This window comes from Physeter macrocephalus, chromosome 11, assembly GCF_002837175.3.
Source record: "Physeter macrocephalus isolate SW-GA chromosome 11, ASM283717v5, whole genome shotgun sequence".
NCBI classification, from domain to species: domain Eukaryota; kingdom Metazoa; phylum Chordata; class Mammalia; order Artiodactyla; family Physeteridae; genus Physeter; species Physeter macrocephalus.
In genome coordinates, this window is record NC_041224.1 from 167,647,799 (window position 1) to 167,675,226 (window position 27,428).

At 35.7% G+C, this 27,428-nt stretch overlaps 1 protein-coding gene across 7 annotated transcripts in view; it reads left to right on the plus strand.

Moving 5' to 3' along the window:
* The window catches only part of SPATA7 (spermatogenesis associated 7), a 37,132-nt gene extending 9,758 nt beyond the window's left edge, over positions 1-27,374 (plus strand). For 3 of the 7 annotated variants that reach the window (XM_007105683.4, XM_007105686.4, XM_007105687.4), the window contains 9 exons: positions 1,426-1,473; positions 7,551-7,684; positions 15,962-16,437; positions 17,423-17,489; positions 19,180-19,295; positions 20,789-20,842; positions 22,212-22,289; positions 25,806-25,863; positions 26,125-27,374. In XM_007105683.4, coding sequence (XP_007105745.1) covers positions 1,426-1,473; positions 7,551-7,684; positions 15,962-16,437; positions 17,423-17,489; positions 19,180-19,295; positions 20,789-20,842; positions 22,212-22,289; positions 25,806-25,863; positions 26,125-26,691 — 1,598 coding nt within the window. In that variant the 3' untranslated portion in view covers positions 26,692-27,374. The remainder of the gene's footprint in view (positions 1-1,425; positions 1,474-7,550; positions 7,685-15,961; positions 16,438-17,422; positions 17,490-19,179; positions 19,296-20,788; positions 20,843-22,211; positions 22,290-25,805; positions 25,864-26,124) is intronic. The other 4 variants (XM_055088666.1, XR_008618721.1, XM_007105685.4 and 1 more) reach the window with 4 other exon arrangements.
* The last annotated feature ends 54 nt before the right edge of the window (positions 27,375-27,428 follow it).

The window sequence follows — 27,428 nt, forward strand, 5'->3', positions numbered from 1 at the left end:
GGCTCACGGGCCCAGCCGCTCCGCGGCATGTGGGATCCTCCCAAACCGGGGCGCGAACCCGGTTCCCCTGCATCGGCAGGCGGACGCGCAACCACTGCGCCACCAGGGAAGCCCAAGTTTTTAAATTTTGGTTCATGTTTTCTGAAGTTTATATTTTAAATGATTAAAAAATCTAAAGAGGGCTTCCCTGGTGGCGCAGTGGTTGAGAGTCTGCCTGCTGTTGCAGGGGACATGGGTTCGTGCCCTGGTCTGGGAGGATCCCGCATGCCGTGGAGCGGCTGGGCCCGTGAGCCATGGCCGCTGAGCCTGTGCATCCGGAGCCTGTGCTCCGCAACGGGAGAGGCCACAACAGTGAGAGGGCCAATTACTGCAAAAAAAAAAAAAAAAAAAAAAAAAATCTAAAGAAAAATATTTTGTTATATGTGAAATCAAGTCCAGCTTTTCAAATTTTTAATAGTTTATGCTTTTCATATCCTGTTTAAGAAATCTTTGCCTAATCTTAGGTCATTAAGATTTTCTTGTGTGTTTTCTTCTAGAAGTATAAGTTTTAGCTCCTACATTTAAGTTTATAATCCATTTTGGGTTAGTTTTTTTATATGGTATGATATAAGGATCACTTTTTTGCCAATGGATATCTAAATATTGAAGTACTGTCTGTTGAAGAGATTGTCCTTTCCTTATGGAACTGCCCTGGCACTTTTTAAAAGACAATTGACCCAAGGGTCTGTTTCTGGACTTACTCTTCAGTTCTGTTGATCTGTTTTGTCTATTAGAATACCACACTGCCGTCATCACTATAGCATTACAGTAAGTCTTGAAATCAGATAACGTAGGTGCTCCAATTTTGCTCTTTTATTTTCTCAATCTTGTTTTGGGACTCCAGTTACAAGTATGTTAAGTGAGTGATACAGGTAGGTTAAGTCAGTGATGCTCTGCACATTTGTTTTCCGGTCTTTACTCTGTTTCATTTTGAATATTTATATTGCTGTGTTTTCAAGTTCACTAATAGTTCCTTCTGCAGTATCTAATGAGCCGTTAATCCCAACCAGTATATTTTTTATCAAAGATATTTTTCATTGGGCTTCCCTGGTGGCGCAGTGGTTGAGAGTCCGCCTGCCGATGCAGGGGGCACGGGTTCGTGCCCCAGTCCGGGAAGATCCCACATGCTATGGAGCGGCTAGGCCCGTGAGCCATGGCCGCTGAGCCTGCGCGTCCGGAGCCTGTGCTCCTCAACGGGAGAGGCCACAACAGTGAGAGGCCCACGTACCGCAAAAAAAAAAAAGATATTTTTCATCTCCAGAAGTAGCATAAAAATCAAAACAAGGAAGTGCAAGTTCTGGAACTTTTTGTGATTTTCGCATTTGATATTTATTGTCATTTATAAAAATTAAGAATATTATTGAACAACTGATTTTTCTCTTTCAGCTGCAGTAGACTGCTCAGTTCCACTAAGCATGAGTGCCAGCATCAAATGTAAGTAATTTTTAACATATTGCCTTTTAAAAAAAAAAATTATGGTAAACTACACATAACCTAAAATTTACCATCTTAACCATTTTTTTTAACTTTATTTTTAAAAATAAATTTATTTATTTATTTATTCATTTTTGGCTGCGTTGGGTCTTTGTTGCTGCGCGTGAGCTTTCTTTTTAGTTGCAGCGAGCAGGGGCTACTCTTCATTGCGGTGCGCAGGCCTCTCATTAAGGTGGCTTCTCTTGTTGTGGAGCATGGGCTCTAGGTGCGCAGGCTTCAGTAGTTGTGGCACGTGGGCTCAGTAGTTGTGGCTCACAGGCTCTAGAGCTCAGGCTCAGTAGTTGTGGTGCACGGGCTTAGTAGCTCCACGGCATGTGGGATCTTGCCAGACCAGGGCTCGAACCCGTGTGCCCTGCATTGACAGGAGGATTCTCAATCACTGTGCCACCGGGGAAGACTCCATCTTAACCATTTTTAAGTCTACAATTCAGTGTCATTAAGTACATTCATATTGTGGTACAACTATAACCACTATCGATTTCCAGAATTCTTTTCATCTTGCGAAACTGAAACTTAACACCCATTAAACAGTAACTCCCCATTCACCCTGCAACCATCGTTCTATATTCTGTCTCAATGTATTTTACTTCCCTAGGTGACTCATTTAAGTGGAATTATCCAGTGTTTTTCTTTTTGTGATTGACTTATTTCACTTGCACAGTGTCCTTAAGGCTCATCCATGTTGTAATGTGTCAGAAATCTTGCTTTTTAAGGCTGACTAATATTCCATTGTATGTACTACCATATTTTGTTTATATGTTCATAAGTCAGTGAACAGTTGGGTTGTTTCCACCTTTTGGCAGTTGTGAATAATCCTTCTATAGACATGGATGTACGAATATTTGTTTGAGACCCTGCTTTCAGTTTTTCTCTGTATATACCCAGAAATGGAATTTCTGGACCATATGGTAATTCTGCTTTTAATCTTATATTCCCAGTTTCCAATTTGAGGGTTCCAGTTTCTCCACGTCCTCCCCAACACTTGTTCTCTGTTTTTTTGATAGTAACCCTCCTAATGGGTATTGACATGCTACGTTTTGAGGAAGCATTTTCTAACTTTTAAAAATCATCCATAAAAGAAGCTTGTATTGTATTTCTCAGTATAAGAACTTACAGTTGAGCCCAGGCTCTGCCAGTAAATCACTGTGTAACTTTGGATAAGTTATTTAACTATTCTGGGTTTCATTTTTCCTGTATATAAAAATTTGGATAGTACTGAAAAGCTTGCCAAGGTTTAAGTTCTAGAATTCTGTGATTCTCACTGCCCTCAGCTTGTTAAGATTACTGAATTAGGGACTTCCCTGGTGGCGCAGCAGTTAAGAATCCGCCTGCCAATGCAGGGGACACGGGTTCGATCCCTGGTCCAGGAAGATCCCACATGCCACCAAGCAACTAAGCCTGTGCACCACAACTACTTAGCCTGTGCTCTAGAGCCCACAGGCCACAACTACTGAAGCCTGCGCACCTAGAGCCCATGCTCCACAAACAAGAGAAGCCACTGCAGTGAGAAACTTGCACACTGCCATGAAGAGTAGCCCCCGCTCACCGCAACTTGAGAAAGCCTACATGCAGCAACGAAGACCCAACGCAGCCAAAAATAAATAAATTAAATAAATAAATATTTTAAAAATTACTGAATTATTCATTAAAAGTACCATAACTGGCACTTTTCTTCAGATAAATATTATCTACTATTTGTATCCTAATAGCTAACTGATAAACATGGTAGTTATTTGTATCTGAAAAGCTATTGACATATATTATTATAGAATCATGATATATCTCCCCTTTGTATGTACATACATATGGTATGTACATAGAAAAATATTTCTATTTTTAGAAATCTTTACTAAGGAAATAATCAGACCACAAAATTTGAAATTCCTATTTTAAAAATGTTCTGAAAGATACCATTTAAGACCTTTTGAGGCCTTTGAGTCCAATCAAGAAATACATACTTTAAAATAGCCAAAGAGCATGGATATCACAGACTGTGCTTGTCTTATTGTAATTATATAAATATCAAATATTATAAACTTTAAGTTTAGTATTTTCTTAAGCTGCTGTTTGAACTTAATTGTTATTTATAGTTTGAGAGAGAATTTCTGCATTACAAAATAAAAAACAGCTTCAAGTAGTGCATGCGAAGTGATAGATGAATGAGAGCATAGATAGGAAAATGCCCCTTATGCGCAATCTGGGAAAGATCACAGACAACAGGATTGGTTGTACCTATCTCTGCTTGTACATTTTCTTAGTGGAACAGATAGGAACAGATGGAACTTAAGCTGAGCCATTTGCCACCAGTGAGCACAGTGTCTTTATCAGGCCCTGTGCTTGGCACTTTGTATTCTCCCTCTTCTGTGACCTTTGTGTTTGCAACAAGCCTTCGTGTAGGTTCTCATATCTTTGAATGAGTCTTAGGATTCGAATAATTTTATAGGAAGGGTAAAGGCATTTTAGGCAAGAGTACAGTGTTGAGTATATATTTTTAAAGACCAATTTCACCATAGCACACAAGCTATATGGGCTATTCATTTTATGTCTTTCCCTCTTTTGTAAAATGAAAGATAGATAATCTCTAAGGATCCTTCCAGATTTTTAATTTCTATGCTTTATAGTTCTTCTTCTGTATCATATTAGTAACTTCTTATAGCACAGAAAACTGGTTCAATATTTATAGGCTTTCAAAATCTAAATCATTTGAATTAAGGTGGTTTTACCCAGTTGACATTAGATCAAATAATCCTCTTTAACTAGGCTCTAAATGGGAAAGTTTTGCTAAATTTTCATACTGAACAAGTTCCTGAACAGTAGATGTATAAGATAAGATTATCTCTTTTTTTATTCAGGTTGTGTAATTAAAAAGCCTGAATGTATGTATTAATCTTCTTACTGAACCGAATTCACCAATTTAAAATCCAAATTCACCAATTTAAAATAATCAGGCATTTTGCATATTTTGTTTAGTACACTAGAGTTTATTCAGTGATTAATTCAGCAAATATTTATTGGACACCTACTGATTGCTTTTATAGAGCTTACATTCCAGTTGAAGTAGACAAACAATAAGCAAATGCAAAGAAATAAGTAAATATAGACTGTAATGGTGATAAGTGCAATGAAAAAGAGTGAAGCAGGATAAGGGAGACTGGGACTTTGGAGAAGAAGGCCTCACTGATAAGGTGAGCAGAGACCTGAAAGAAATAAGGGAGAAGCAAGTGGGTAAAGGAGGGAAGAGCAATCAAGATGGAGAAAACAGCACGTACAAAAGCCTTGACATGGCATTGTGATCAGTGTATCCAGGGGAACAGCAGGAAGAGCTATATAGCTGGTGTGAAATAAGCCAGCTGAAGAGTGACAAGTGATGAGGTCATTGAGATGGGACAAAGAGATGCAGACCACATAGGGCTATGACTATTTGCAAGCACTTTGGCTTTCACTCTAAATGAAATTGGAAGCCATTGGAGGGTCTTGAGTAGAGGAGAAGGAATAGAGCCAGTTTAACTTTAAAAGCATCTTGCTGGCTGGTGAGTTAAGAATAGTCTATAAGGGGCAGTGGTAGAAGCAGAATGACTAGTTAGGAGACAGTAATTCAGATGAGAAATAGTGGTGACTTGGACCAAAGTGCCTGTAAGTAGAGGGAATGTGAAATGGCTGGATTCTGGAAATACTTCAGGTGTGTGTCAACAGTATTTACTGGTGGACTGGATGTAGATAGAATATGAGAGAAAAAGGAGTGAGTCAAAGATGACTCCCAATACTTAGAGTCCATCAACTAAAATGACAGTTATAATTTACTGAAATGAGGAATATGATAGGAAGATATTTAGGGGAGGAAGTGAATCAAGAGTTAAGTCTTGGTCATTGTAAGTTCAAAATAAATACCTATTAGAAATCCAAGTGGAGTTGCTGAGGAGGCAGTTGTAATACAGGGTCTGGAGTTCAAGAGAGAGTCCCAGGATGCAGATAAAAATTCAGAAATTGACGGCATATAAGTTGTATTTAAAGAATTACTCCTATTTTTTGTTTTTAGAATTTAGGCTTATCCTTAGTGCTTATTTATCCCATGATATTTTCTGCTTTCAGTCATTTGAGACAGGAGTTTTTCTTTTTGGCCACGTAAATGAAGAAAATTGTGATGGCTAGAAGAATTGCAAAGATTGTAATCACCAAACCAAAGTGTAATTAATAATCATTACTTTGTGTGTTACAAAGCTGATGCTCATTATAATCAGTATGAACTAACTTCGAAACAGGCTTTATAGACATATTTTAAAAGAGAAATAAATCTGTGGTTTTGGGTCATCTCTGTTTTTATAAGATATACTCTTCTGTCATAGCAGACAACCGACTTGATAATTTCAGTCTTTATCCAAACTAGAATATCTCATATACTTTGTTGAATTGTCTAAATAATGCCATATTCTAATGCTTTAGAAAGGCTTTATTTTTTATAGCAGTTTTATTGACAAATAATTTTCATACCATAAAATTCATGGATTTTTACTAAGCTTACAGAATTGTGCAATCATCACTACAAACCAGTTTCAGAATATTTTCCTCACCTTAAGAAGATCCCCAAAATGATAGCTTTGCAGCTGCTTCCTCATCCCACTCCTAGCCTTGGAAGCCACTAATCTGCTTTCTTTCTCTATACATTTGCCTTTTCTGGACATTTTATATAAATGGAGTCATATATGTGTTTTTTTGCATTAGACTTTTACTTAGAAAAATACTTTTGAGATTAACCTACGTGGTAACCTAAATCAGTACTTTGTTCCTTTTTAATTGTTAAATAGTATTCTGTTGTATGGATAATGCCACATTTTGTCTATTTATCAATTGACTGACACTTGCACTGTTTCTGTTTTTTGACCAGTATGAGTAGTGTGCTATGAACATTCATGTACAAGTCTTTCGTGTGAATATGAATTTTCATTTCTCTTGGCTATACACCTGAGAATGGAATTGCTAGGTCATATGGTAAAATTATATATTTTTTAAGAAACTGCCAAACTGTTTTCTAAAGTGGCCATACCATTTTATATTCTCACCTCCAACATAATTAGGATTTCAGTTACTCCGTATCCTTGCTAACATGTTATTGACTCCTTTTTTGATTATAGCCATTTTCGTGGGTGTGAAGTGGTGTCTCATTATGATTTTAATTTGCATTTTCCTCATGATTAAGGATGTAAAGCATTTTTTCATATGCTTATTGGCCATTTGTATATCTTTAGTAAGTGTCTTTTCAAACCTTTTGCCCCATTTTTTCCCCCCTAAATCAGGGTGATTTGAAACTTGAAATTATCTTGTCCATTAAGTTGATATAGATTCCAATTAAAAAGTATATGTTAAATTTTAAATGAAAATACAAGTCATTTTACTTATGGTTAGCCTTCTTTTTAACTCTGAAACTTGACTAGCTTTCATTTTGTCATTTTCAGTCTTTGATAATGACTCAATACCTGACTTAACGTACACTAAAATGTGAAACCCCCTTTTTCGTTTGTATTTTCAAATGACTAGCAGTTAAGAAAAACGGAAATCAGTTATCCTAATTAAAATTAATGTTTTAAAATTTAGTGTCATTTTTTTGACTCATATAAAGCTTAAATTTTTATAGCATATGATGGTATTGACAATAATATTTCATTTGCAGGGGAGTATATGGATTAATTCAAACTCTGCATTTGGTGATTACAGTTGCAGACAACACGGTCAAGCATTTCTAACCTTTATATCTCTATATCTGCTAGGAGTTGCTCCCTTGAGCCCTTAGGCTTAATCAATTTGTCATATCTTGTTTGTGCTCTTTAAATAGTCAATCCATTTGAAGTTTCTATAAATTAAATATTTGTTATCTTTATACAGAAAAGTATATGGATTTTTATTTACATATCAGCAGTATAAACATTTTTAGCAAGAAAAAAGTGCCCTTTACTAGTCGTCTAACACCAAAAAATTAATTTTTCTATTTTATCCTGTATTTCAAAAGATTTTTTTCCCCTCAGATGCAGACCAACAACGAAGAGAGAAACTCAAAAAGGAATTAGCATGGTGTGAAAGGGAATTGAAATTAACTAAAACTGCAATGCAATCCAATTGTAAAAGTAATTCCAAGTCATTACTTAACACTCTACAAAAGGTAAGATAGTATTTTTACCGTTTAAAACTAAATGTTTCCGGCTTCCCTGGTGGCGCAGTGGTTGAGAGTCCACCTGCCAATGCAGGGGACACGGGTTCGTGCCCCGGTCCGGGAGGATCCCACATGCCACGGAGCGGCTGGGCCCGTGAGCCATGGCCGCTGGGCCTGCGCGTCCAGAGCCTGTGCTCTGCAACGGGAGAGGCCGCAACAGTGAGAGGCCCGCGTACCGCAAAAAAGAAAAAAAAAAAAAAAAAAAAAAAAAAAGTAAATGTTTCTAAGATACTTCATTGGTGGTGCAACCTGACTTTTTGATAATGTTTACTATAGGTCAGTATTGGTTAACTTTCCTGTAAATAGCCAAATAGTAAATATTTTAGGCTTTCCAGGCCACAGAGTCTCTGTCACAACTATTGTGCCATTGGAAAGCAGCCATAGACAGTACGTAAATGAATGGATGTAGCTTTGTTCCGGTAAAACTTTATTAACAAATAAGGTGGTGGGCCAGTTTTGACCTGTAGGCTATAGTTTGCTGACCCCTGCTTTAGGTTTTTTGTGATACCCTTTATCATCTGATTAAGGGAATTCTTTTCGATTCCTAGTTTGCTAAGAGGATTTTTTTCCTTTCTCATGAATGTGTGTTAATTTTATCAAATTCTTTTTCTGCATATTTTGAAATGATGGTACAATTTTTCTTTTTAATCTATTCAAATGTAGTGACTTATAATCAAGTGTCTAATGTTAAATCAACTTTGCATCCCTAGTATAAACACAAGTTTGTCATGATGTAATTCCTTTTTTTATACATTACCAGATACAGTTGCTAATATTTTGTTCAGGGTTTTAGCATCTATGTCCATTATTGATATTGACCTGTCATTTTCCCTTTTTTCTGCTATGTCAGGTTTTGCTAGCCTCATAAAATAAACTGGGTGCTATTTCCTCTTTTTCCATGCTCTAGAGTAGTTTATGTAAGTTTGGAATTATTTGTTCCTTAATTTGATGGAACTCAGCATTAAAATTATTTGGGCCTAGAGTTTTATTTGTGAGAAGATTTTTGACTGCAATTTTTGAAATCATTATAGAACTATTTTCATAAGTTATACATATGTAGAAAGTTGTCCATTTCATCTAAATTTTCAAATTCTTGGCATAGACTTGTTCGTAGTATCTCTTAAATCATTTCATAATCTCTCTTGAAGATATATTAGTTCCTCTTTTTATCCTAATGTTGTTTATTTGTGCCTTCATTCTTCTTTTCTTTATTATTCTCACCAGAGATTCGTCAGTTTTACTAATCTTTTTAAGGGCACATCTTTTACTCCATTGATCCTCTCTGTTGTACTTTGTTTTCTAGTTGGGTAATGTTCATGCTTTATTTTCCTCTTTTGGCTTTCTTTGAGTTTATGTTACAGTACTTCTACTTTTGTTTAGTTTATTTTCAGCCTCACTTCTTTCACAGTATGAGCATTTTTAAGGCTATATATTTTCCTTCACGTGCTGCTTTAGCTGCATTCCACAAGTTTTGATACATGGTATTTTTATTATTATTTATATTATTATTATTCAAAATATTTTGCTGTTTCCATTATAATTTATTCTTTAACTCAAGCGTCTTTTAGAAGTGTTTCTTAATCTCTATTTTTTTCCTGGTTTTCTCTTTGTTACAGATTTCTAGTGTAATTGTATTTTGATTAGGGAACATCTGTATGATATCCATTTCTTGAAATTTGTTGAGACTTGTTTTATGGCCCAGTAGGTGGACAGTTTTTTTTTCTTTTATTTGTTTGGACAATTTTTTTTAATGCACTATGTCATATGTGTTTGAAAAGAAAATATATTCTATAGCTGTATGTAGTATTTAATATATAGTGTATGCATTAGATTAAGTTTTATATCTTTTAGATGTTCAAATCTTATTGATCTTTTTGTCTAATTATTCTATCTTTTATTAAGAGAAATCTTTTACATGATTATGTATTTAGCTATTTCTCCAAGAATTAGTGCTGGCAATTTTTGTTTTATATGTTTTGAGTCTATATTATTATATACATACAGACTTAGAGATGATATATTTTCTTGGTGAATCTAACCTATTGTCACTGTGGTTTGAACTTCTTTGCCTTGATGCTTTTTATATTACAGTGTTTTCTGATAGTGATATAGTTAAAACCAGCTTTCATTTCATTAGTATTCCTTTGGTATATCTTTTTCCATTTTTTAATCCTAATATTTTATATGGGTTTTAGGTGGGTCAGATTATTCACTCTGATAATCTTTGCCTTTTAAAGTGGAGCATTTAGTATGTTTCTATTTCTTCTTTCTTCTTGTGTACTTTCTATTTGACCCACAGTAGTAGGCAGGATTCTAAGCCCCACAGTGATCCCCACCCTTAAACAATCCCCTCATCTTGAGCGTAGGCAGTACCTGTAACTTGCTTCTAACCCATGGGATGTGGCAAAGGTGATGGAATATCACTTCTGTAATTATGTGGCAAAGTGAAGGGAATTTCCCCCTGTAGATTGAGAGAAAGCAAAAATAGGTCTGGGAGTAATTTCTGCAGTGGGTGCTGTTCCCCTCCCCTAGCCATGCCAAAGAAACAAGGGAAGGGGGAAATTTTCTCAGGATTCTTCCTGCTCTTCCCTGAGAGCTTTTGGTGGAAAAGCTCTTTCCTAGAGGAAAAGCCTGCAAGAGGGTACAAACTCTCCAAGTCTCAGAGGCTTCATACTCTTACACTAGTCCACACTCAGTCCTTAGCAATTAGCTAAAAACTTCTAGCATAATCTTCTTACCGGTTTATATGTCATTCAGCAGCATCTGTCCCAAATAAGCAAATGCTTAGGTCCTGTTTCTCCCTGCAGGTACCTATATCACTGGATTTTAGGTTAGTTGTGACCTTAGTTCTCTCAATAGTTCAAGAAAAATCATTAATTTGCTGTTTGTCCAGCTTTTTTCTTATTATAATGTATTATAATGGTGAGAGCTATGCTCTTTCCATTTCTCTCCATGTGTCAGCTGAAACTGGAAGTCTTTTTGTGTGTGTGATGGTCTCCTTTTAAACTTTTTAATTTTGAAAATTTTAGCATCTATAAAAATAGAGTGGTATAATGAACCCACGTGTTCTTGTCCCTCAAGTGCAACGATGATCAGTTCAGGGCCAGACTTATTTCATGTATATCATCACTCACTACCCCCATCCCAGATTATTTTGATGCAAATACCAGATATATAATTTTATCTATAAATATTTCTGAATATATCTAAAAGATAGACTACCATACCATTATTATGCCTTAAAAATTAATAAGTCCTTAATATCATCAAATATCTACTGTTCACATTTCCCCATTATCTCTCTTTTTTTTTTTTAAGTTTGTTAGAATTGGAATTTAAATAATTTCAACTAATTGATACATTTCTTTTAATCTATAATTTCTCTTTCCCCCACCTTTTTATCCCCCTACAATTTATGTGTTGGAAAAAACTTGAGTCATTTGTCTTGGCTTAAGGTTTTTGTGGACCATCTGGGTAATGCAAATTTAGGCTGCAAGCTTGTGTGGAAGCAGCATATGATTTCGCATTCTCAAAGGCCACTATTCTCTCAGTGCCAGTGTTCAAGATGGGCAAGTTTCTTTGTAAGTCATCTAATTGGAGGGTAGTCGTTGAAAGGATCCCAGATTCATGAGCATGGTCTCCTAGACTGTCTAGATTAGGCCCTGAGCTTTGTTTTCTGTCCCCTGGCAACTGTGATATGGAAAAACTACTGCCTGTCGGTAAAAGCCGTTTCATTTTTGACTCCAGCTCTTTCCATTGTACATGAAGGTGTGACATATCAGTAGGCAGGGGTAAAGACTAAGGGCATTTGTGAATTAAGAGTGAACCTGGGTCCTTCTTCTCTGAGAAGTGTGGCGGAGCCATAGACTAGTTTTTAGTTGGAAGTTATGTCATCATATTGACACTTTACAAAGACTACAGTGGCAGCAGGGAAGGACAGACTAATGGTGTGACAGTTGCAGTATGGGGAAGAAATGATTAAGGTGTGATCTGTAAGACAGCAGAAGGGTCACAAGGAATATGTATTTAGGAGACATTTAGAAAGTAGAATCCCCAGGACTTGGTGACTGATCAGATGATATGAAGAGCAAGAGGCAGGAATTAAAGAGGTTTCCAGGTTTCTGGCTTGGGCAACTGGGAGGATGGTGATCATTCACTGAAATAATGACAGCAGGACAAAGTGCAGTTTTTTCTTTGGGAGGCAGATAACGTAAAGTATGAGTTTACTTGTCTGGACCTGCTTAATTTGAGATGCCTTTGGAACATCTAATATATTCAGTAGAGAGCTGGATATAAGTATCTGTGTCAGGAGAGAGGTCTGGGCTGAAAATAGATTTGGGAGTCATCAGGAAAGCTGTAAATATGTTTAAGAGTCCCCAAGGCTGTTATATAGATAAAAGGACTAAGAATAGAGCTGCTTCCTTTAGAATAAACCTGCTATACACTGTACCATCTGGGAATCTGTTCATCAATATTTGACTCATGTATGTATTTTCATTTTTAGTGACGGTACTTTTTAAACGTATTTTTAAAAATATGTTTCTATTGTCTAGCATTTTGAATATAAATTAATAATTCTATTTTGAGGTAAGGATGGGATTCGTTGAAAATAAAATATATAATTAAGTCTGTAAATGGACGATGTTTTCCATTCATTTTTCCTTTAGTCACTGTAACCCTGTAACCTTTTGCCTCTAAAAATATAGTTCATTTATGCTTTTATATAAGTATATTTTTTACTCCATTTAGACTTAATAGTAATTTGCAATTTGTTTACATTTTTTATAATACTTGATGATAAATATTTAGATACATTCAAATTAAAATTATTATTTGGGGCATAATATTTTGATAATTGGGTGGGTTTTATGGTTAACAGTTACCTGTAGTTAAAATCTGCATTTACTGAAAAGTTTGCTACAATTCAAAACAAAGTGGTAACTTTAGCCTCTGGACATATTAGCTGTTTACATACATGAGATCATGTAATCAGAAACTTTTTCTTTAATTGCCCACACTGTAATATGGGCTACTTATTTTCTCTTACATTTTGACTTACATGCTATCCCCTCAGACAGTTTTAAGTCTGCACCTTGTACCCCACACACAGTTATTCACCACTCACTCACATCACTGGTGCAGCACATACCATGTGATATTAAGATTAATTGAATATATGAATGTGATTCGTGTTCTCAAATAAATCTATTTTAAAAGCACTATAAAACAATGAAAATCAGAAGCTATCAGTTTCTTTTATAAAATACAATTTGAAGTTTTTTGCAAAACAAGTGTTAATCAAATTTTTAAATAAATTGTATCCATCCTGTTCTGCACTTGAATTGATTCCTCAACTGTTTTAAAACTGACAATTGGAAAATTTTTGTATACCATTCTTCTGACATTATCCCTGAAAAAGATTGATTTAATACTCAGTTGTTCTGTGACTGTAAAATTGGATAGGTATTCTTGACATAAAAACATGTATGTGTAAGCTGTCAATGATTATCACTTTACATAAATTCTTAAATCACAGAAACAGTTTACAACAAATTGCATTAAACTGAAAATGAAAGTGGTCAGATTACCACCAGAATTTTTGTTCCATTGACAATAATTGATGAACACTTCTGATTTTAGAACTTTACAGTGATCTGCTATTTTAATTTTGGTGAATTTACCAGTGTGTTACACATTTTCTGTGAAAATCATATCCAAGCTTTCTGATATTCATAGTTAAAAATTATATAATCTCAAAAAAGCTGATAGGTACAGTTGGTTTTGCACTGTGTTCTACTGGTTTCCAAGGAAAGACGAAGTAGGATACAGGGTAGGGATTATAAGGTATAAAGATACAGAAAAGTTTCATGCCTTCAATTGATTCAAGAGCAATTTTCCCAGCCCTTTTCAGACAGATGAGAGTATATTCCTGCCTTTAAAGACTTTCTTTGGTATATCATTTTGTTTATTAAATAACCATTACTGGTAAGAATTTTCACACAGGCAGTCTAATGCCTTATGCATTTCTGCCTGCTATGATCCCAATTTGTTCTGTTCCCCAAGTGTAAATAATTCCTGTGATTATTATTTAATAGCCCTAAAAGATTTTTCAGATCATACTTAGAAATTGCTTTCCGGGGAGCCAGACTCCTCTGGTACATAAGCTGCAGCGTGAACCTAGTTTGGGAACACGTTTTACAACTAACGTGTTAAAGTCATTAACTAAACACTACCCTAGTGACTCACAGTTTAATGCCAAAATACTTAGTTGCTTTGAGTAATTCTGCCTTATGAGTAATTCTGCCTTATATTTGGGATAAAGTTAGAAAGCACTTGGAAAGGAAATAGGTGACTTGACCTATTTTAGGCTGTAGTCACAATATCTAGTTATCTGTAATTTCCTTGCTGAGGTAAATCAATATGTAAGTTAGCTGACTTGTTCATTACCATGAAAGGAGTTAAAATCAGCTTAAGATTCCTGGTGGTATAAAAAAAATCTAAAAATGTATAAATTTCAAATGAGTCTGTAAAATAGATAGTATGACATAATGGGAAGAGCATAGCTTCACCTGGGTTCAAATCTGTGAGACCCTGCCCCTCAGGTTCTTCATCTGCATAGTAGAGGTACTAATTGTACCACCACCCAGAAGTTGATGTGACGATTAAATGAGTTGTACATGTAAATTAATTAGTGTACCTTGCACATAGTATACACTCCATATGTAATAGTAGCAGTGATAATAGTAACAGTTCTTACTATTCCTCTTTTATTTCCACTCAAAGGCAATAACAGTACCTTGTGCACAGAAAGCACTCAGCTCCTTTCTTATTCAGCTTGCTTATCTTCCTCTTGTTTCCTCCCCATGAGCTTGTAGGACAGATATAACTGCCTAAATCCTAGCCTTTTTCACTCCAGATTAACTTCCATGTAACTTCTTCTCTACCATTTAATAAAGTGCCTCAGAGTTCTGTAAAGGATACACAGGTGTCCATAAAGTCTGGAATCATGGACAAGGCATCTAGTCTATGGGCATCTAGTCTGTAAAAGAATAAAATATTACCTATACTTTTAAGCCTTATGAATACCCTGTAGAAATAGTTCTTCCAAAATTAAACCAAACATATATACAATGGAATACAACTCAGCCATAAAAAAGAATGAAATAAAGCCATTTGCAGCAACAGGGATGCAACAAGAGATTATCATACTAAGTGAAGTAAGTCAGAAAGAGAAAGGCAAATACCATATGATATCACTTATATGTGGAATCTAAAATATGGCACAAATGAACCTATCTATGAAACAGAAACAGACTCACAGACATAGAGAACAGACTTTTGGTTGCCAAGGGGGAGGGCTGGTTGGGGAGGGATGGATTGGGAGTTTGGGGTTAGTAGGTGCAAACTATTACATATAGAATGGATAAACAAAAAGGTCCTACTGTATTGCACAGGGAACTATATTCAATATCCTGGGATAAACCGTAATGGAAAAGAATATTAAAAAGAATATATATGTGTATAACTGAGTCACTTTGCTGTACAACAGAAATTAACATTGTAAAGCAACTATACTTCAGTTAAAAAAAATTTTTTTTTAATGGTTAAACCAAAAAGAAATAGAGCAGGCCAAAATGCCTTCCTTTCAAAGCTTTCCCCACTCATGAGAAGTTGAGAAAGAAACATATATGAACTTCCCTATGGCATAAATCTTTCTTAATTATGTTTAAAATATCAGTTACTTAAATCAAGGGCTCCATACATCCATACATTATGAAGAGAAGTTCCTTTTCATTCCTTCAAAGCCTTTAAGTCACAGAGGAACTGCTGGCACTGAAGGTGGTCAAGACAAGGCAGGAAGGGGTGGAAGCTGCCACCAGCAGTGGTTGAGAAGGGGATTAGTACTCACGATTGGTTTGGAAACTCAAATAAAACTGAGATCTACCTCAGTACACAGGTTCAAGACCACAAATATGGTTATATGTTATTAATCTTTTTTTTTAGTTTCAGAAAGAAAAATGATTGCTATTGCTTATATTTAGAATTATATTTTTATATATTAATAATTCAAAAACTTGAATATAACTTCATATACAAATTTTCAGGAACATACACATTATATTTGTAGAGCCCTGAGGCTCTACATTTTTTAATGTGTAATCTGGAGATCCCCAATTATCTGAATTTGTAAATGTAACTGATCATTGTTAAACCAAATGTTCTTAGCCTCCAGGAGAACCACAAGATGAAGATGCTATGTTAATCGAAGAAGTGAACGGATTTCCATCCTTTAAAAGGTCACCAGTAACTTCTTCAGAGCGACTACACCTAAATCCACCTAAATCCGGTAAAGTCCTCACAAATGGTACTGAGAAGAACTCCAGTTCCTTCCTGTCCAGCATGGATTACGTTGCCTCTAGGCCCAGGAAATCATCCTCTGGAACCTCCTACGGCAGAGGGCCCCGGGGCACATCCCTAAATTCCCAGCGGTTTCAGTTAGTTATTTCAAAAGCACCCAGTGGGGACCTTTTGGATAAACATTCTGAACTCTTTTCTAACAGACATTTGCCATTCACCCCACGCACTTTAAAAACAGAAGCAAAATCTTTCCTGTCACAGTATCGATATTATACACCTGCCAAAAGAAAAAAGGATTTTACAGATCAGCAGATAGAAGCTGAAACGCAGACTGAATTAAGCAGGTATGGCACAACAGTCAATAGTAGATCCTTCAAGATGTGGTAGAAATTAAATAATATTCCTTACTTTATATCATGTACCTTATGTGCCGCACTTAAGGTCTGGGAGTGCCCCTTTGATTATAATGAGATTAATGTGACTTTTCCTTCTGCATGAATCACTAGAACTGTCAGAGTAATTGTTGAAAAAATAAGTAGCTATTAAACTTGTCAAGCTCCTTATAAACATGAATGTTACATATTTTATTGTTTCAAACATGATACTAGAACTTTTGTATGTTTTAAAATATTATACTTTCAGAGAATCCGTATAATATGTCATCAGCAATTTGTGTAAATATGTTTATTGATTAAGTATAATTTGCCTCAATAATGTTTTCATATACAGTAGTGCCTGGCACATAATGAATATTCATTAAAGGTTGGCAAATGATTGAAGAAAGCAACAAATCTTGTAAAGTATTGAGTGTTAGCGGATTTGTGATTGTTTTTCCTAGTGTTATATAAATGAGTACTTATCTGGTGCTAGGTTTTAATTATTTTTAAAAGTAAAAAACAGTTTATGACTAGTATTCTTTTCTCTGGGTAAAGATAAGAGGTATAGTAAGATCAGTCTGTATACATTTAAAGAATTAAGGAATTAAATCTAATGATAGAATTTTTAAGTGAAGAAGAAATGAGGGAAGCAAATACAACAAATACTTTTCTGATTATGTTTTTGACAGCTTTTGAAGATAATGGTTTCCATTTCCCTAGTCCCATTCTGTCCAACTGAAATCTAGCTGCTATTCAAAAAAAGGAAAAAGAGGCATATGTAATCCAAACCATATCTATTTCCCGATTATATAATTAGAAATTACACATTCTACAAGAATAGATGCATTTTATCTCTCATGTTTGAAGTTTATTTTTTTCTAGCCAGTAAAGCTTATTATCACAGTGTTTATATTTTGAAGATTTAACAATAATTTCTTTTAAAATATTACAGCTTTCAATCTGATTTTGAGACAGTTGAGATTAAGAACTTCACAGATTCACAAATGAACATAAAGCAGGTAATAAAAATGAGATTTCTTTGTGTCCCACATTAGAATTATAGCTGCTTTAACAGAACATGTGTAGCTATTTGGACTGTGAAGAATAATCTCTTGGTGACACTTCGTGCATGTGATACAACCAGTATACAGAAGTATTGCTTGTTTACAGATGGTTATAGCTCTCTGTGAGTGGCCAGGTGGATCCTGCCCAATACGGGAAGTCATTTTTTGTTGGCGTCTTTTCTAGGTGGTTGGTTGGCTGGCTAGATAGACGGGTGGATGAGTAAAATACCTTATATGTTCTTTTCAAAGTTGCAGACTTGGATCGCTAAAGGAGCCAGAAAAGTTGTGCAGAAGTTATTTTAGTTTCTATGCCTGTATTTTTTTTAGAGAAATGCCACTGATTATATTATTGGAAATTATACATTTTATAAAAACAGATGGATATCATTCTCCTGTGCTTGCTTTTACGTTTTTCTAGACTGTAAAGATCTTTTTTAGTGTTTGTATTTTGAATGTTTAGCAATCATTTATTTTAAAATATTACAGCTTTAAGTCTGACTTTGAGATATAAACTGATTATTTTTATTTTAGGGGTATTACTCATACACTAATTTAAATTTATTTAAATTGTTTGCGAAAAAGGTTTGTCTATTAAAATGCCAAGCAGATTCAGGGATAATATAAGCATACTCAGCTTCCTTCTTCCCTTCTGAAAATGGGTAGAGGATCGTAGTTTTCTATCCCAGCCATTAATAGCTGTTTGACATAGGGTTCTGCCATTTAAGGCCCAAGGGCAAATCAGTTCCTCTGAGAGCTGCGTTTCCACCTCTAGAAAAACTGTACTTAATGTGCAGGATCATTGGAAGGATTAAATATTGTAGGTACAGTACCTAGTCTGACCCGGGCTCAGTAAATGATGGCTATGACTAGCTTGAGATTTAGGAAGAGGGTTTTTAGCTCCGTAGATAACTAAATAAACTAAAGCAGAAGTCCTTTTTTATGACATTGTGCTCCAAATGTTTATCTATAACCCTGTAAGAAAACGGCATGTCCCCTTACTCCATAATCTACTTGAGGAAGCTAGTAAGAGTATTAGCTACAGTAGATAGACCATCCTAACAGCACTTTTAAAACTGTAAAGCACTACACATAAATTAGCATTCTAAAGATTAACTCTGATAATGCAAGTAAATGCTTGACACAGTATCTGGTCCCTCGTAAGTGTTCTATAAAAGTAGGCTGCCATTATTTTTGTTTTTTTCTTTATATTGCTGTTCATACTGCCGGAGCTACCACTGCTTCTACAATACATATTTGATAGGTTGGCATTTGAAACAGTTGGGCTATTTGAGTTTCTGAATAATAGGCTATTTTCTCTCAAGTTTACTTATTTGCTTCGTTTCTCTTTATATGTTTATTTGTGGTATTCTTTAATGTCATTTAAAATATTCGTCATTAAAATATTTGTCATTAACATATAAGAAATTGTTTTACCTTTAAATAAATTTAAGAAAAAGGTCTTGATTGTATGAAAAGTGAATTCTGAAACATCCTTTGTCCTAATATATCAGTCGCTTTTATCTACTGGGTATCTCTGCGCTCTTTCATCAACTACTTTTGGAAATTTGCTGTTTTGCTTTAGTTCTGCTTTCATAATGTATTTTTGAAGCAAAATAAAGATTTATTCTTCTCATTGCATCCCCAGGCATCTAGCTGTATGTCGTATGGTACCAAAGGAAAAATAACCCCTTTACCTTTACAAGGGCATGAATTACCATGGGATGAGGTTAAAGACAGTGCTCTTCAGTGTTCCTCATCAAGGTATTTCACCTGTTTATATCTAACTGCTTTCCTGTGTAACAGAGGTACAGACTTTGCAACATGAGAGGACTTCCCTGGCGGTCCAGTGGTTACGACTCCGTGCTTCCACTCCAGGGGGCGAAGGTTTGACCCTGGTCAGGGGAACTAAGATCCCATGTGCTGCGTGCTGTAGGGGGGCGGTGGCGGGGGACGGACACTTCAGACTTGGAAACATGAGTACTGTTTTAACTGAATGCTCTCCCATCTGTTTTAGTATTACACAATTCAGTGGCCCTGTTAGTTTTACTAAGGAAGTATTACGAAGTAGGTAGTCACTAAAAGTGTAAATGAATTCATTCTGCTAATTTCAGGCTTGTATTATTTACTATCCCTCTTCATATGAGAAAGGATTTTCCCCAGGACAGATCCTCCAGCAGTGAAGCTAACCAGTTTACGTGGCACAGATAGTACTGCAGAACCCTACCATTTGAGGATTCAGCATTTGTGGTTTTGAATATTCCTCATGTGCTAGTGCTTTTATCTGTCCGTGCTTTGTAGAGGAGGCACTGTTTTTTAAAACGACTCCTCACGTTTAGGAATTATGGAACACTGCGCCTAAATAAAAATGATAGGTTAGCAGGTAGTATAGAACCTAAAAAATGCCTTTGATAGCTTCAGCTGTCAAATGCATTTCCAGTGTCAGAGTTTGGATATGAGATGAAGGAGGTGGAAGGAAAAAAAGACTAAAGAGCCAAGAATGAGACATCCTGTAGCAGACTGGAAGCAAGCACACGCAGTCCTTCAGGGTCCGGGTCTTCCCTCAGGCCTATCCTTAGGGAGATCTCACCTGGCAAGGCTTTGTGGGAGGAGGGAGTGGCACGGGGGAAATTCATGATGCTTTAGTACTCATAACTTAAGATACTCTCTTGAGCCAGTTGAGCCAGTCTGCAGTGAATATAAAGAATGACCTAAAGAAAGGGATAGTTATCTTTCCTAGTAGCTTCTATCTAAAAGAAGTAAAGTAAAATATTATAATTGAATATACCTGAATAGGAAGCTTGGAATTAACGATGACATAACTGAATAATGACAAAATTTATCATAGGTAACAGCTTAAAATTTTTTTCTATAGGGAGATATGTTTCCAAATATGTTTCCAACATCATTTATGTTTTAATCTTAGTCAAACTGATAATTGTTTATACAAGGTAAGTTTCATAGTACAATTTTCAAAAGGATCATGAATTTGTAATTACAGGACTAGTTTAAAAATCTATCTTTGCTGCTTACTAACACATGACCTTGGAAGTTACTTAGCCTTTCTGCCCCTTGGTGAATTGTTTAGTAAGTGGAAAAAATAACACCTACCCAATATACCTGACAGGGTTTTTCTGAAGATTAGATTAGATAATGAATGTGAAAAGTGCTTTAAAATTCTGAAACATATTATTACTAACATATTACTGTATGGCAAATCATTGTTTTGTTCAAATACTCTAATTTTCTCTTTCCAGGGCAGTATGTCAATGTTCCCTGCAGCCTCCTTCAGGGAGAAAAATCTATTCTGAGTAAGATATTTTTGACTTCTTCATTTTGCTTAGTGGAAATGAAGAATTAAGACTCATACAAATTATTATTAAATTAGTCAGGATTGAACACTAATCTTCCTTTACAACCAGCTGTGGGGTTCAGTCATACAATGCACACCAAATCTGAGAGAATGACCAGAATTTTCTGAAATAATTATTAATCACTTCATCTTTATGTCCAGTAGAAATTTGTCCCTAAGTTAATAATACTTGCTATTTTTTTATAATTAGTACCCATAATTTTTATTTTTATAAATAAAAATAATAAAGAATAATAAAGATGAGTTTTAGAGAAATGCAGGCTTGGTAGCTCAGGATACCATTCTTGGAGGTTTCTAACCTCACCAGTTTTTTGCAGATAAAAAACCCACTTCTGGGTTTGAATGTTGTTGTAGTTAAGCTGAATTTTTTCAGGGAAAACAATCTACTTTTATAGAGTTTCATTTATTCCCAAACTTGCTCCCTGTGAATTGGTTTGAAAGCGTAATTTTTAGGCACTATTTTAGTCTTCTATTTGATTTGCTAATTAACTCTTTCCCTTGTATTTACTTATTCAGTAATTGAGTAGTTACTTGCTATTTACATTTTCTATCATCACTGATTTTTAGCTCATTAAAATCAAACTTATAATAGTACCCTAATTTTCTTGTAATAACTAGTAAAATATAGTTAACTCAGAAGATAATATAACAGAGAAATGTGTCCAAGTCATTAAAAATTATCACTGTATTTATATACACAGATTTTTCTTTTAGAATATTTTTCCTCATCTCCAAACCTTTTGAGGAAAAAAAATAATTTTTTCTGCTCAGTAAATTTCTCAACCTTAAAACAATATGCTCTCCTAGGAGCAGGAGAGGATTTTATCGTTGAAGTTCCTGCTTATCTGGATGACTTTCTTCCTTCCCTTCTGCCATGCAGAGGGACTCACACCTCTGCTGCTGGACCTGGTCAGGAGCCAGAGGAAATTTAAAATGCTTGTCAAGAACACATGCCCCCACAGTGGGTCACACCTAGTTGCCCTCTTGGCACTGCCCCTGGTTGCTTTCTGTTCTGTTTTGTTTTGTTTAATCCTTGCTTATATTTTACTTCCTGAAGAATGTTTCAGACATCTATGAAATTTTACTCTATTAGGGAATATTGTCTCATCTTTAATATCAGTAAATATCCTTGCATAATTTGAGAAGGTAGATGTAACGTTTGTTTTATAATACTCCTCTTAATAATGTGAGATGGAAGTACATTTGTAATAGTACAGATATTTCTAATTAGGTACTCATGTTTACTATCATTTTCAGAGTAAGTAAGCAGTGATTTTTTTATGCTGTATATCACTTTGCCTTCACAGTGAAGAAGAACTGTTGTATCTGAGTTTCATTGAAGATGTAACAGATGAAATTTTGAAACTTGGTTTATTTTCAAACAGGTTAGATTTTTAAAATTGTATTATGGTGGTTGAATGATACATTAAATACTCTTCATTTGGTGTTAATTTTTTAAAGTTATTTCCGCATATTAGGAAATGAAAATTATATTGCTTTCTTAGGGGATCATGTTCTTATAATTGATGTAATTGTTCTTATAATTGATAGTAAATTATAAAGGATGTTTAATTCATACTCTAAGGCGAGTTCACAGTTTGGGGAGTTAGAGAAAAGAATAGAGAGCTTATTCATTAAATACTGTTATATCTCTTAATTACAGAGAACAAATTGCCAGAGGTGGGGCAGGAGGGTTAAAATGGTTGAAGGGAGTCCAAAGGTACAAACTTCCATTTATAAAATAAACAAGTCATGGGGATGTAATGTACAGCATGATGACTGTAGTTAATAATATCATATTGTATATTTGAAAGTTCCCAGGAGAATAGATCTTAAAAGTTCTCATTACAAGAAAAAAATTTTCTGTAACTACATATGTTAACAGATGTTAACTAGATTTATTGTGGTGATTATTTTACAATATATACAAATATCAAATCATGTTTTACGCCTTAAATTAATATAAAATGTATGGCATTTCAATACATTGAAATTTCCAAAAAACTTATCACAAAGGAAAAGAAATGGTATCCGTATTTTTTTTATTAATTAATTTATTTTTGGCGGCATTGGGTCTTTATTGCTGCGCGTGGGCTTTCTCTAGTTGCGGCGAGCAGTGGCTGCTCTTCATTTTGGTGCGCAGGCTTCTCATTGTCATGGCTTCTCTTGTTGCAGAGCACAGACTCTAGGTGTGCGGGCTTCAATAGTTGCAGCACACGGGCTCAGTAGTTGTGGCTCGTGGGCTTCAATAGTTGCAGCATGCGGGGTCAGTAGTTGTGGCTCACGGGCTGTAGAGTGCAGGCTCAGTAGTTGTGGCGCACAGGCTTAGTTGTTCCGCGGCATGTGGGATCCTCCCAGACCAGGGCTCGGACCCATGTCCCCTGCGTTGGCAGGCAGATTCTTATTTTTAAAAAAATTATTTATTTATTTTTATTTTTGGCTGTGTTGGGTTTTGGTTGCTGTGCACGGGCTTTCTCTAGTTGCAGCAAGTGGGGGCTACTCTTTGTTGCGGCGTGCAGGCTTCTCTTTGCAGTGGCTTCTCTTGTTGCAGAGCATGGGCTCTAGGCACATGGGCTTCAGTAGTTATGGCATGCGGGCTCAGTAGTTGTGGTTTGCAGGCTCTAGAGCACAGCTCAGTAGTTGTGGCATGCAGGCTCAGTAGTTGTGGCTCACAGGCTCTAGAGCACAGGCTCAGTAGTTGTGGTGCATGGGCTTAGTTGCTCCGTGGCATGTGGGATCTTCCCGGACCAGGGCTCGAACCCGTGTCTCCTGCATTGGCAGGAGGATTCTTAACGACTGCGCCACCAGGGAAGCCCCTGGTATCCATATTTTAAAGAAAACCATAAAACTGTCTTTATTCACAGATGACATTATCACCCATGTAAAAATCCCATACAGTCTACAAAGAAACAAGCCAAAAAAATACTATTATATCTCTTAGTTTATAATAGGCTAGTAAACTAAATTTTGCTGCTTCTTTGCAAAGGTCCATCATCTCTTTTTACTATTTGAAACTGTCATGAGAATCAAAAGCAAGCCTTTTTGTTACAACTGTTACTAGTAACGTGAGGACAAATTAAAGGCTACGTTTGCACACTGTGAGTGAAAGGGGAAGTTTGCAAAACCAGATTAGTATTGTATATCTTAAGGAAACTGTGTGGTCCTGAGCCAGCTTGAACATTTATTTAGCTGAAATTCATTTAGATAAAACTTTATGATATGTATCATAGGACCCCATTATGTATATGCTACATGCTTTCCCTGTCATAATAATATGTGAAGTGCAGACGTTTTTAATGAGTTATTTCTATTTCTATTTGAAGTTTCTTAAAGCGAACGTTTTCATTATTATTATAAAAAGCTATACCAAAAAGACCTGAATTTTTTTACAATAATTCTGTTTACCTCTTTATGTTAAAAAGGAGTGTTTGCATAATGGCTGTAGAGTTTTAGATTTGCAGGATGAAAAAGTTCTGTTGATCGGTTTCACAACAGTGTGAATATACGTAATGCCACTGAACTGTAGATTTAAAATTGGTTAAGATGGTAAATTTTATGTGTTTTTACCACCACCACAACAAAAACATTGATACCAACTGTAAATAAAAACAGTAAAGCAAAGGTTAGAAGCCAAAACAAAAACAAAAATGGTTGGCATGAAAAATGTGTATTTATGCTTAAAAAACTCACATTTTTCTTTTAGATTATAAGGCTGTTTATTATGGCAATTTTTATAGTAGCACCAAAAAATGGAATCAACCTACATGTTGAATAGTAAAGGTTCAGCTGAATAAATTGTAGAATATAATAGTAAGTTCTGTTCAGAGATTTTAAATGATGTTGTAGAAGTGAATTTATTGATGCATAAAGATGTTCAAAATATATAGTTGATTAGAAAAAACAATATAGGTATCAAAACAGTATGTATTGTTTAATCCCAATTTTGGTAAAGAAATATATATGCATAGAACAGTGCCCAGAAGTGAATGGTCCAAACATTAATGATAGTTGTAAAATACAGAATACAGATTGCTTGGACTTTTTAAACATTTCAAATAATTCAGAAAAACTAAATCTAAGATTGGCTCATGACTTCACTGAGAGTAACAAATGGTAAAATGAAACCGGTTGATATACTCCTGTGATAGCTAGACAAGCATGGTGTAGTTGAAAGAATGTGTCTGGAGCCAGACATATCTGGGTTTAATTCTCTTAATTGCTTGTGACCTTAGGGAAGAGGAAACCATCATCTTAGAGATGTCGTTTTCTCATCTTTTAAAATGGGTTTTATAATACCTTTGTCTCCCAGTATTGGTCATGATTAGAGAGGTATAATGATTGTTATGTGTCCAGCACAAATGTCTAACACTTAGTGGTGCTTAATAAGTGATAACTTTAGGTTTTTATGTGAATTTACTATGAGTGGAATTTTTTTCAAGTACAATTTGGAAGCATTGTAAGGTAACTCTTTACAAAATTCTTTGTAAAGAATTTTCTTTAGGGGTTTGCTTTTGGGGGGGTGTGTATGTGAAAGAGAAAGAGGGGGGAAGGCTTTTGATGTTTGTGTATGTGTGTGAGAGAAAGAAGATAAAGAACTTTTAGTGTGTGTGGGGGGGGGAACCTCACTGAAGATATTTTATTAACAGAAATGTAAGTAGCATGCAGTCTTTTTAGCAGAAACATTGGCACGTTACATAACTAAAACATAGTGGAAGCCCTACTAGCTTCCAAATTGGAGAACTTGACGGAACAGGGAAGGATTAGTGTTTATCTTTGGAAAGAAAAAGGGTAATGTAAAACATATTTTCCAACTTTTAGTAGTTTATTTATTGTATGGCTGTTTTATATTTAGTTGATTTTCTGTATTTTGAGACATTAACATTTTAATTTATCATTTGTAGGTTTCTAGAACGACTGTTTGAGAGACATATAGAACAAAATAAACATCATTTGGAGGAGGTTTGTTGTCTTTAGAACTTCATTAGAAAATTTCTAATATAGAAAGAATTTTAAAGTTTTACCATACTCTCAAACAATGCATTAAAAGCAAGCACTTTTTTTCCCTTGTGCTTTTTTGTGCACTCTGGGGGTGAGGGGTGTGGGCAGAATGTGGAAGAAGAAGTATGAATCCTGCTGAGGTTAGCAGCACTGCAGACAAAAGTAATTCAGTTTGACTAGCTTAATTAATATTATTATTCTTGTTTTTCTTTTTAATTCCAGGAAAAAATGCGCCACCTGCTGCATATCCTAAAGGTGGACTTAGGCTGCATGTCCAAGGAAAACTCAGTAATGCTAGATGATGTTGGTATGTTGCATTTACTTGATTTTGAAAAGGCTGAGAATTCAGAACAAAATGAATATAAAAATGAACAAGATTTAGCCATTCAACAGGAACGTCAAGAATACCAAAAAGCTTTGACTATGTTATTGTCTGTTCCAAAGGATGAGAACAAGAGAGTCTCTTCACCAAATGAATTTTTCCTGCCTGTCTATAAATCAAAGTATTCAGAAGGGGTTAAAATTCAACAGGTAAATGATGAAACGAATCTTGGAACTTCAGTTTGGGATGAAAAAAATGTAAGTATGTCAAACAGTTTACTAGACCAAGAAACTTCTGTGAATGTCATTGAAGGAGACAGTGACAATGAAGAAGTTGAGACTTCAGATGAATTGTGTTGTTTTAGCACAGCACTCTCCCCATCTGTTCAGTTATGCAGTGTCAAAGATGGTAATCAGGACATGGAAGGACCAACTCTTAAAATCATGGAAATGAGCATTGAGGACTGATCTTTGGATGCTTGATCTTCATTAATAAATATCCCAAATGGCCAATAATTCAATATTCCTTTTACTTTTTTAAACTTTTTTATATTAAGATTTGTTTGTTTTCTATGTTGTATAATAAATTACTGTAAATTTAGCAGCTTGAAACAGCACACATGTATTATTTATCCCACAGTTTCTGTGGATCAGTAGTCTGAGCACAGCATAGATGGGTCCTCTGCCCTTGGTCTCACAAATCTATAATCCAGGTGTTGGCTTGGGCTGTGGTCTCATCTGGAGGCTGGACTGGGGTTAGATTCTGCTTCCAAACTCTTTTCAGGTTGTTGGCATAATTTCTTTCCTTGTAACTGTAGGTTTGAGGGCTCTAGATTCTTGCCGGCTGTGGCCATTGGCCGCCCTCAGCGACTAGAGGCTGCCCGCCGTTCCCTGTTACTTGGCCCTCCCCATAGACAGCTCACAGCCTGGCTGCTTGCTTCTCTAAGGCTAACAGGAGAAAGAGAGAGACTCTGCTAGCAAGATGGAGTCTCATAAAACATAATCATAACATGGTCACAGGAATGACTTCTGTCACCTTTGCCATATTCTTTTGGTTAAAAGCAAGTCACAGGGGGCTTCCCTGGTGGCGCAGTGGTTGAGAGTCCGCCTGCCGATGCAGGGGACGCGGGTTCGTGCCCCGGTCCGGGAAGATCCCACATGCCGTGGAGCGGCTGGGCCCGTGAGCCATGGCCGCTGAGCCTGCG